Source organism: Gastrolobium bilobum, unplaced genomic scaffold (genome assembly GCF_033153095.1).
Source record: "Gastrolobium bilobum isolate Gb01-03AN ecotype WA unplaced genomic scaffold, APGP_CSIRO_Gbil_v1 utg32371, whole genome shotgun sequence".
NCBI classification, from domain to species: Eukaryota; Viridiplantae; Streptophyta; class Magnoliopsida; order Fabales; family Fabaceae; genus Gastrolobium; species Gastrolobium bilobum.
This window is the reverse complement of record NW_026898885.1, coordinates 41,919-53,877: the sequence shown is the minus strand read 5'-3', so window position 1 is coordinate 53,877 and position 11,959 is coordinate 41,919. Positions and strand designations below refer to the sequence as shown.

The following is an 11,959-nucleotide window of genomic DNA, read 5'->3' as shown; positions in this document are numbered from 1 at the left end:
AAAAAAAAAGAATTGCACATTCTGGTTTAGAGATCTAGGCTCACGGAGACATATTTTTGGCAATTGATATGGTTACGAAGGTTAATCCTTGATTAACGCACCATAATCAATTGAAGTAATCTGTATGTAATTTTGTCCTAAGATAAAGAAACAAGGGTAAAAGGGGCAATTTATAATCAACAAATACGATTATTCGTTCACAATCACCCAAATTAACATCCCAGAGTATTCGTTTTTTTTTCCTCCTCACTTCTGGTCTACAGTTAGCAAATTGGTTTAATCTTATTGACTGAGTTTGAGATAATAATCACAATATATTCCAACGATGGAATATTTAAAAAAAGATTAGACTCATTGAATTTAATTCTAACAGCATTACAACTACATTGAAGTTAAGAAAGCAAATTGAAGAGGTTGAACAAAGATTTGGTTTGAAAATAAAAATTTTGGAAATAGATTTTCGAAAAAAGAAAGAATGAAGCCTCAGTTAGGTTATGCGAAAAATGTACATCACACGCCGTACAAACAATTTGCTTTCAGACGGCACTTGCTAAGAATCAATCATCATTGGCTTCAGTAAATCAATATTCATATAAAACAAAGAAGAAGAAAGAAAGGTATAACTATCATTTTTCAAAATGTAATCGAAGAAATAGTTTAGGCAAGAGAAATTTACAAAAGAATGAGATCAAGCACAAATGGGGGGTTATTTTACCCTGAGGTCGAACAAGGTGCAGAAACTGTGCTCCTCATCAACGGTTGAGACCTACCATACGACGCCGTAAGAAAGATGTCTCCCTTTTCGCTGCGACGATACAAGGGATAGGAAGACAGTTTATATAGTCAGTCAGAAAAACCCTATCTCCCTCTATTAACCTTATAATTTTTTATTTATTTATAGACGCGGGATATATTATTATGTTTAATTTCTTTTTCATATTTATATAATTTATTTTTCTCCAGTTAGATCACAATGCTTTCATCATTTTTCTCTGCTTTATTGTGATCTAACGGTGAAAAAGAGTAATAGTTTTTCTAAAATTTCTTTGAAATCATTATATTAACTTTTGATATTTTTTTACACCCACACAAAAAAAACTTACGATGTTCTTTTAATTAGCATTGAAATTGATTAAAAAAATAGTTTCCACTAAACTTCAATTCTTAATGAAAATTTGAGGAAAATGTGTATAATTTCAAAGGATATAAAATTATGTCATTTTAAGTGAAAGAAAAATATAAATTATGAAAGAAAGAGAGTGGACAAAAAATAAAATAAAAGTGTGAGTTTCACTCCTCTATGAAAGTGAAATGACATATCGTTTAAATGGATACACACTTTTTCCTAAAAATTTACCTTCCCCCAACGTACCTCAATTGATGGGTAAGTGACCGTACTGTCACATCTGGAAAAAAAATATTACCACAATGTCACGTCAACAGTATATTTTGGCAAAATGCCACGTGTACTATTTTGCTATAGAGCGTAGCTAAATACGTGTGCAAATATTTCACTGAGAGGTGTAGCGAAATACGTCACGTCAGAAGGAACTGCACACGTGTCAATCAGGGAGTATTTCGCTACACTGTGTAGCGAAATAAAAGTCAACGGTCACCTGCTCCTCTAACCATGACGGACACGTGCCGCGCAGACAATATTTCGTTACACTTTGTAGCGAAATACGTGTAACGAGAACCTGCTCCTCTGAGCATGATGGACACGTGTCATGCATGCACAAATTCGCTGCACTGTGTAGCGAATTTAGTGCATTTCCCTGCCTATAAAAACTCCTCGTTCCCTATCCCCTCCCCCACCACTCTCCTTCCCTCTCCCCTCCCCCACCACTCTCCCTCACTCCCTCTCTCTCTAAGTGACTTCTCTCTCTTCAAGGTTCGTTTTTTTTTATTTAATTTATGTTGCTTTATTAAGTTAGTTAATTTGTTATTTTATGCTTTATTTAATGTGTTATTTTATTTAATGGTAATATTTGAAACATTAGGTTAGTTAATGTGTTATTTTATTTAATGTTAATATTTTTTTTGATAATAATAATGTTAATATTTTTAACATTAGGTTATTTAATGTTAATATTTGAAACATTAGGTTAGTTAATGTATTAATTTTAATTAATGCATAATTAGTTGGTTGTATTGTATGTAATTTGTGACTTATAGTTTAAAATATTTGTAATATTATTTAATGTTGATAATTGAAACCTTAGGTTAGTAAAATTGTTATATTTTTTGACGCTTAAATGTGTAGTAGGTCTATTAATGTAATATTTTATTATGCCTTAATAATTTTATAATATTATTTAATGTTAGTAATTGATACATCAAGTTAGGGGTGATATAAATTTATTTCTTACATAAAAGGTTAGTTCTAATTCATTTATAACTTAATTTTTATTTATGCTTTAATTATATTTGAAAATTATTTAACGTTTAGTACTGAAACCTTAGGTTAGTTATAAAATTATTTAACGCTTAAATGTGTTAATTTATTTAATGTTGATATTTGAAACATTAGGTTAGTTAATGTATTAATTTTAATTCATGCATAATTGGTTAGTCTCATTGTATGTCATTTGCTACTAATATTGTGTAGGGTTAATAATTTTATATTTTATGGTACGAAATTAATTAGTATTAAGTAATGCGAAAATTTGTAAATTATTAATTGATATGTAATTTGCATTTATTAAATTATTTATGCTATCTTAGTTTTTAGAACATTCGCTAATATTAATTACTTATCCAGATACATAGATCTATGGACCACGATGATGCACATCGACCGGGGTCTCCACGTAGCGTGATTGACCCTGGGCCGGAAGACAAGAGTCTTTTGACTTTACAGGATAAGCTTGTGTCGACACATGTGTGGAATACATGTGAGAATCCAAATGCTAAGGATTGTGTGCTGAATGTGCGACATGCTGCGACACATAATCACGATGACATCCCGGAGGACATTAGGCCATGGCTTATGCAGGCAGGGTTCTACCATGTTGCGCGCTTGCGCAATCATGAGGTTAGTACGCATTTTTTGTATCACCTTGTAAATGAGTTTTGTGATAATAATGTCTTTCTATTTCTTACATGAATATTAATTTTATGACTACAGATCGACCATCACCTTGTGTCAGCGCTTGTGGAGCGATGGCGCCCTGAGACACGGACATTCCATATGACTATGGGTGAGGTCACCATCACCCTAGAGGATGTTCATCATCTACTAGGATTACCCACAGAGGGCGAGGTTGTGTCGGGACGCCATGGACGTGGTATGCCTGTGGTGGAGCCCAACCAACATCAACATTGTTCACTGCAGACAAAATGCCCGGATGACGATCAGAAATTAGACAAATTCCATTTTTCTGCGTGACATGTGTTTGAATAAGTGATAAGAACCACGACCAGTTGTCAGTATTTTACCCAGAACAAATAGTGAAAGCAATTGGAAGAACGTAATTGTTTCCATCAACTGTTATAGCAATCATGAGGGTACCCCGATATTTGCCATATAAGTGGGTACCTTGATTAGGAGGATTGGCTTGCAATAATTGAAAGCATCACAACATTGTTTAAATGTCCAAAAAACCCTTTTGAACACCTTGTGACCTTGGTCTAGGCATCCATCAATGAAATGGTCACGCAAATCCAACTTATAGGCAGATCCTGGAGAAAAATGCAACATGTAATCCAACCATCTAGGTAGGAACGCATATGACTCATCCTAATCACCAAAGACTTGTACAATAGCCTTTTGCTTTGCCTTCCAAGCCTTCCTATAAGATATATGGTAGCCACAAGTGGCTGCTATCCTTTCTTGGATTAGCCCAATTTTGACACTGGGCTCCTCTCTTATCATTTCTGTATGTGGTCAAACAATATTAGTATTAGTACATAGTGGAAAAAAATATTAAAAACGACAGGCTGATACAATTATACGCACCTAAGATCAATGAACATATGAGATTTGAGCTCAACTGTTTGTGATCTTGGGTAAGACTCTGACTAACACATGTGTGTTCGTTGTTCCAGATGCCTATAACATATTCACTGCCACCCTTTTTTTAGTATGCCCTCATTCTCCATGGACAACTGGCGTTATGATTTTCACAAACCATTATCAATCTTTTCGTATCACTTTTGTCTACAACTGTTGTGCGATGCTTAGCCGTACAATAATGTTTGATTGCCATCTGTACATCTTGCTTAGTGTCAAACATTTGATCCTTATATAGCTCGTGGCCCATCTCCCAGTTCGGTATTTGTGCTCCCTGCATGTCATCCAACTCTTGATCTGGGTATTCCCAATTAACATTTGTGAAATGGGGTATTCCCGCCCCAAAGGGTACATTTTCAGATCCTGCATAATAACATAACATTCACCCTTCTTGTGTAGTTTAATATAATTTTCAACAACAATAATATAGCATTAATACATACGTACCAGCAACTGGCGGGCCATGCGTTTCGACAATGCCTGGAGATGGAATTGGTTGACCAACTGCAGTAGACGGACAATGATCAAAATCACCATCGACATCCGTATCTGATGATTCGTTGTCAGGAACTAGACCTTCGTCAACCTCTTCTTCGGAACTATTCGTACGCCACGATTGATCCCACATGTCGTGGGCCGGCACGATTTCATCACAAATTTGCTGAGTTGGTGGTGCAAGCAGGGGTGACGCATCCACATCTTCCGGATTGACCACTGGCTCCATGTTTGTTCCGATGGAATCAGTGGATGGTGCAGAATTTGATTGCTTGATTGTCCACTGTAGTTGACTTCTGCATATAGTTCAATCAACCTTGACCGCCCAGATTCGAAAGTGCTTGCATCTATCACTAACGCTACATCTTCATCTTCAACAATTTCCACACCAACCCACTGCACGGGGTTACCCGACACACATCTAGCAGTCAATCGAGCTAAAGTTTCACCGCGTTGTAATCTCAACTTCTTGTATATTATTTTCTTCAACTCATGAAGATTGCACGTGGGGGTCATGCGAAATATTTTTGCATCACCTTCAAAAACTTGACTGTTTGCTCCCATATATTTTCTCCCATTATAATAAACGGTGGCGATTAAGTTATTCCTACTCTCACTCATTGTACAAAAGAAGAAAGAAAAACAAACATTCAAGCAAATAACACAAAAGTAGTAAAAAGGTGTATATAATGGCTGTTTTTCGCACTTGGTGGTTCATACCAAAAATGGAATGGCCGTGTGATTTATAGTACATAATTCACTAGGTGAACTAGCAAATTATGACATAATTCGCTAGGCCCCCCAGCGAATTAGTGGAGAGATGACACTTGGCTTTGGCGTGTCAGAAAAGTCCATATTTCGCTATGTGTCATTGCCAAATCCGGAAATAATTCGCTATGTACCCTAGCGAATTAATTGGGGTATTGACACGTGGCCTAACAGACTTGACATGACTGACTCTTTGACCACGTATTTCGCTACACTGTGTAGTGAAATACTCTCTGCTTGACACGTGTCCTGACATGGACTTGACATGACTGACTCTTTGACCACATATTTTGCTACACAGAGTAGCGAAATACTCCCTGATTGACACGTATCATTCTTGGTGATAGGGCATTCTGACGTGGTATATTTTGCTACTCCCTGTAGCGGAATATTTGCACACATATTTCGCTACACTGTGTAGCGAAATAGTCCACGTGGCATTTTGGCAAAGTGTACTGTTGGCGTGGCATTATGGTAAAAAAATTTGCCAAATGTGGCAGTACGGTCACTGTTCCTCAGTTGATACTTGATACTCACTCAAGTAGTCTAGTATTTGCGTTATTTCAATCTTTTAAGGATTTTAGGTATAGTGAAATATGTTGCTATTCATTGTTTTAAAAATTTATTTAAAATAACTATATTAATTTTAGAAAATCTTACATAAAAAAAAAACTTACGTTATACTTTTAAATGGCACTGAAATTGATTGAAAAAGGCTTCACTTAAATTTCAATATTTTAAAATAATACTTCTCATTCGCCACCCAGCTTGGTAGTTCAATTGATTAGGGGTGGCAATTTGGGTTGACCCGCTCCGCCACCAACCCGTCAAAAATGGGGTGGGGCGGGTTGATGCGTCAAAAAATATGGGTTGGAAAAATAAATCCACCCCATTTTATGGTGGGTTGGCGGGTCAACCCACCAACCCGCCAGTTAAAAAAAATTAATTAAAATTCTAAAATAAATTATATTTTATGAATTTTTTTAATTTTATTTTATTTTATTTCACACTTCTCTATATTTTTTTAGTCTCAATCTTAAATGTATACTAATATTTGTCAAACATTCTTTAGGAATTTATATATAGATAACATTTATCATAAATAAAATTGTTATTCTTTATTTTTTCTAGGAAGTACTAAGATAAAAAAAAAAATTGGATATCACAAAAATTGAAGGACTAAAGAAATACTACCTAATTGTAAAAAAAAAAAATTATAACCCGGCGGATCAACCCGGGCCGCGGCGGGTTGAACTCGTTTTTACCCACTTCTAGGCGGGGCAGGTTGAGGTGGGTTGGTGGATTACAAACCTCAACCCAACCCGCCCCATTTTGGCAGGTTGACGGGTTGACCCGCCGAACTCAACTCATATTGCCACCTCTACAATTGATACCGGTTTAAATCTTTAACAATTTGATGTGATAATGATGTCAAGTGTTTAATCTTTATAACAATATCATCTTTGAATACAAGCCAAAAAAGATCATCCTTTAAAAATGGGAGTATAGATTTTTTTTTTTAAAAAAAACAAAATCTTTTAAATTGAGAATTAATAGGGTATGCGTTTGTGTGTATGTATACAAGTTAACAATTTTTTTTACTAATAATTAGTTTTATTCACCTAAATAATTTTTAGACTTTAATGTTTCTAAAGTGAATGTAAATAAGTTATTTACATTCGCTCTCAAAACGACGTCGTTTTAGATTGAAAAATTAAAAAATCATAATAAAAAAGACTATTATAACCCTGAAATAAATTATAATTAAAAAAATACATTGATTTTCGCCTCAAAACGACGTCATTTTGGATTCACTGTAGATAAGTTATTTACGTTGACGATAGAAAAAGCGAACCCTAACTTTTATTGGCAGAATCTTTTATTTGCAATAGTACTCAAGTGGGTAATTTCAAAAACATACTTACCGATATAATAACTTAAAAAAATTCATAAAAAATATGTTCCAAAAGACTAATATTTATATACAATACTTGTCATCTTATCAAAATATCCTTACCTAATAAAAAGCAATTACTGGCCTCCCCTTAAGATTACACTGTACTTGTTCAACCAAAAAAGAGAGTCCTGGTCTTACTAAAAGACATAAGCTGCTTCGCAATTATTTCCTAGGCATTTTTAAAGCCCAAAATTTAACTGATAAAAGACGACGTAACCAAACAAAGTTTACAAAAGACGACAAAAAGGAATAAAAACCTTGCAACACACAAGAAAACCAGGTTCATGTATTTAGTAGTTGTCCAAGGGTGATCATGGAGAACGATTCCTCTAAAGGTGATTTTGGCATCACAAACTCATTATAAACTTCTTCCATGGTTGGACGAACACGCGGATCCTCATTTAAGCAAGCAAATGCTATTTTTGCAATCAAGATAACCTCCTCAACATCTGGCTTCACCGGATGAGGAAGTCGTGGCTCCAACACATCCTTCAATAGCAAATTAGATGCTACTGACTTCGCAGCGGATGATGAAAACAGTGAAGATATGAGATTTCCTGGATGCTCTCCCATTATTATTTCCAAAGAAAGCACACCAAAACTAAAGACATCACACTTCTCATTCACTTCCATGGTGTAAGCAAGCTCTGTAACACATTACAATATGAAAAAAGATATAATTAAAGTAGCACAGTAAACAAGTATAGGATTTCTCAAGAACAAAAAGAAGGGTCTGATCATGACCTGGTGCACAATACCCGTAAGTGCCCGCAAACGAGGTTAAATTGTGTGAATCAGGATTCAGAATCTTAGCTGTTCCAAAGTCAGAGATGCGAGCTTCATATTCCAAATTTAAAAGAATATTCTTGCTTGATATGTCACGATGAACTATAGGAGGGGAGCAACCGTGATGCATATGGTATAGAGCATTTGCCACCCCTTTAACAACATTCACCCTCCTATTCCAATCAAACATTGTTGCATGTGTATCATTTTTTAGTACTTTATCCAAGCTACCCCCTTCCATGAACTCATACACCAGAAATGAGAAACGTGGATGTGTACAGAATCCACATAACTTCACAATGTTACGATGTTTGATTTCTGTCAAGGCTCGAACTTCAGATGTGAAAGTTTTAAGATCGAGCATTTCCCCGTTGAGTGTAGCATGAAGTTTCTTCACAGCAACAACCTGTCCATTGGGTAATTTAGCCTTGTAAACAGATGCAGACCCTCCTTCTCCAATGAGATATTTGTCATCAAACTCTTCTGTGGCTTCAATGATATTTTCATACGCCATTTTTCCATCATAACTCCATATGGAAAAATGATCTTGAGTTTGTTCTTCTTTAGCTTCCTGTTTGGTTTTTCTTGCTCTTTGACAATGAATACAAAATGCAACTCCAACCAAGAACACTACTACCAATAGAACACCCAAAGTAATCAATAGTGCCCATCTCATGACTCTTCTTTTCTTTTGACCATGAGATCGGCAAGGCACCAAGCCGGATGCATTACCACACAAGCCTTTATTATTTTTCAATGATTCAATTGGAGCTTTGGTAAATGCTGGAATTGGACCCTCTAATTGGTTGTAGGATAGGTCAATATATGTCAAGCTCAACATATCTTTAAAATCAGATGGAATTGTGCCTGAGAGATTATTGTGCGAGAGGTTCAGCTCTTCCAATCTTTGCAACTTTCCAAACGTAGCTGCTGGTATTTGTCCATTCAACAAATTCACACTGAGGTCGAGATTTTCAAGAGATTGCAGTTGCCCAAATTCAGAGGGAATGCTTTCTATGAATTCATTCTTGCTCAAATTCAAAGTCGATAAAATGTGCAACCCTCCGAGCTCTTTTGGGATTGGGCCACTTAAATTATTTGCTGCCAGCTCCAAAAATCTAAGTTTCGTCATAGATCCTATTTCTATGGGAATGTTGCCTGAAAGTTCATTGTTACTTAAGGAGAGTTGAAACAATGAGGTCAAGCTACAAAGTTCTTTTGGAATTTTCCCTGTTAGATGATTTGAAGACAGATTAAGCACTTCTAAATTGGGAGCCTGGCCGAGTTCTGGTGGGATGCCACCGGATAAATTGTTGTTAGAAATCCTAAGGCTTGTGAGACTAGAGCAATTTGCCCAATTTGGTGAAAGGTGACCGTAAAAATTATTGCTACTCAACTCAACGAAAGACAAATTTGGATACACACCAAAATCATCGGATATATTTCCAGTCAACATGTTTCCCGAAAGGTTGAGCCTAAAAAGGCTGGAGCAATTCTTCAAGCTTCTTGGAACTGGACCGGTGAAATAATTACGGTTAGCAGCAAATTTTAAAAGTGACCCTCCAAGGCAAATCTCTTGAGGCAAAGGACCGTTGAAACTATTGGTAGATAGTTGTAAGTTTTGGAAATTGGTAAAGTTATTCAGTGCTGGTGGTAATCTACCATGAAGTTTGTTCTGATACACTATTAAGAAGGCAAGCTTTGTCAAATTTCCAAAGGTGGAGGGAATAAGTCCAGAAATATGGTTCCCTGAAAGGTCAAGTGCTATTAGATTTACCAAGTTTCCCATGGAGGTAGGAATTGATCCAGAAATTGAGTTCTGGCCCATGTGCAAATAGGTCAGTTTAGTCATGTTTCCAATAGTGGGAGGAATTGATCCATAAACTGTATTATTAGGAAATTCAAACTTAATCAAATTGAACAAATCTCCTATGGAGGGTGGGATTGGCCCAGACAAGTTATTGTTGGACAACACAACTGTTGTTAGAGCAGAGAGTTTTCCCAATTCCTCAGGAATGGGGCCAGAGAGACTGTTGTTATAGAGACAAAGTAGTTCTAAATTTCTCAAGCTACTAATTGAAGGGATTGTACCCAAGAGAGAATTATCTGACAAGTCAAGTCGAATGAGATTTGTCAACATTCCAATTGTTGGGGGAATGGAACCAGAAAGTTTATTTGATCCCATTCTCAATTGAGAAATTCGGGACAAGTTACCAATTTGTTGGGGAATAGTTCCATTAAGAGAGTTGTTACTAATATCCAGAATGAGCAGTTTAGGAAAGGATGAGAATTTGAGACTGAGAAGAGTACCTTTAAGACCAGAATTTGAAACATCTATAGTGGTGACAGACTCGGATTCGTCACAAACAATTCCTTCCCACTTCTTACAAGGACTGACACCAGAGGTCCAAGAAGACAGAGAAGCTTGGCTTTGGTTGTCAAGGCTAGCTTTCCATTCTAATAGAGCACTTGCTTCACTGTCTTGATTTTCTGCAGCTTCATAAGCAGCAGTAATGCTAGCAGAGGCAAAAGAAGGAAAAGTGAAAACGTTAGAAACATGGGAAAAATACAAGAGCCTTAAAAGTGAATAGAACAACGTTATGAGAATCAGTCGAGAGGATGTAAGCTGAGCGGACACCATGTTTGAGGTTTTGAATGCTTAATGTTTAGTACTAGACCGACGTCTCAGCTATTTATAAAAAAACGCAATAGTTTGTTTGCTGCATAGTACAGGATAACGTCGAATAGTATAAGATCTAATTATATAAGATCTGATTAAATTTTTAAATATTATTCAGTATTTGGTATGATATTGTATAAAGATAATATCTTCCAATATTTTAAAAATTAATATATTAAAAAAAATTATTTTAATATATAAATATTAAAATGATATATTAGTTCTTGAAAATTATACTTGTAAGCAATATTAATACATCAGCCTCTTATCAGGCCTAATCCACCACTTCTAGACTGGATTAAGTTTATAAAGAGATCCTGCTGTATAAGCTTATACTATACGATGGTCACACCAACAACTGAAAATATCATAATGTATAATATAAACTTATACTATCAACTCTTATACATTACACCAAAAATGTCCTAATGCTAATCATGTTAGATGTTAACAATTATGGGCAATAAAAAAATAAAAAATAAAAAAGTGAATGGATTGACCCCAAAAAGTTTTTACGGTCGTCATTTACTAATACCACTATGGTTGGCACTTTCCATATTGTGATAGCAATAATGATATATCTACATATTGTGACAAGTGATGACCTTACAGGTCTGCTTGCTTCGTCGCGTAGTGTGACCTTGTCACAGTCCCAGTTTTAGTAGGGTCCATTGCTTTAGGACCTTTATGCAAAGAAACATGCATAGGCGGACCCGGGGGCATGACCCCCTTAAAATTGTGATGGTTGTTATCGCAAATCTCACATCTCTTCTTTTTTTTGCTTATAATTTAGTCTCACTAATGTTTATGTATGTGGCTGTCATGGGCAAATCCAACTAAAAAAAAATGGTACTTTCTAAAGTTCTAAAAGAGGATATATAACGAATGGGGCTCTTAAGCCCAATATAAGTTGTGTATTAGAATAATCAATCATTTGTTTTCATATTTGTAAAACAACTATCTTGTATGTTATTATTTCAATAAATATTTTTAATTTTTTAGGATAATCAATTGCTCGCGTAATTCTGTGACCAGTTGTATCCAAATTTTGTAGATATAATATTAAAAATACCTATTTGTAATTCTATTTAAGGTTAAATATTTATTTACATCTTTGTCACATCATGCCCTACACTACAACACTCAGGTCATCTCTATGTGGGATAACTGGATAAGTAAGCCCATGCTATCTCTTCGATAAAAAGTGGGGAATAAAAAATAAAAATGCAAATGACGCTGTTTTGAGCTGTGTTTTAAAACT

At 35.5% G+C, this 11,959-nt stretch overlaps 2 protein-coding genes across 2 annotated transcripts; one reads left to right on the top strand and one right to left on the bottom strand.

Moving 5' to 3' along the window:
• Window positions 1-2,773: 2,773 nt before the first annotated feature.
• Window positions 2,774-3,388, top strand: LOC133285048 (serine/threonine-protein phosphatase 7 long form homolog). Its single transcript, XM_061482205.1, has 2 exons — window positions 2,774-3,034; window positions 3,128-3,388. The coding sequence occupies exons 1-2, from the start codon at window positions 2,774-2,776 to the stop codon at window positions 3,386-3,388; spliced, it is 522 nt and encodes a 173-aa protein (XP_061338189.1).
• A 3,886-nt stretch (window positions 3,389-7,274) lies between these two features.
• On the bottom strand, window positions 7,275-10,659 carry LOC133285047 (MDIS1-interacting receptor like kinase 2-like). The gene is made up of 2 exons (XM_061482204.1): window positions 7,977-10,659; window positions 7,275-7,879 (listed from the first exon to the last, which is right to left on the bottom strand). Exons 1-2 carry the CDS (start codon window positions 10,657-10,659, stop codon window positions 7,515-7,517), a joined length of 3,048 nt encoding a protein of 1,015 aa, XP_061338188.1. The 3' UTR covers window positions 7,275-7,514.
• Window positions 10,660-11,959: the final 1,300 nt, after the last annotated feature.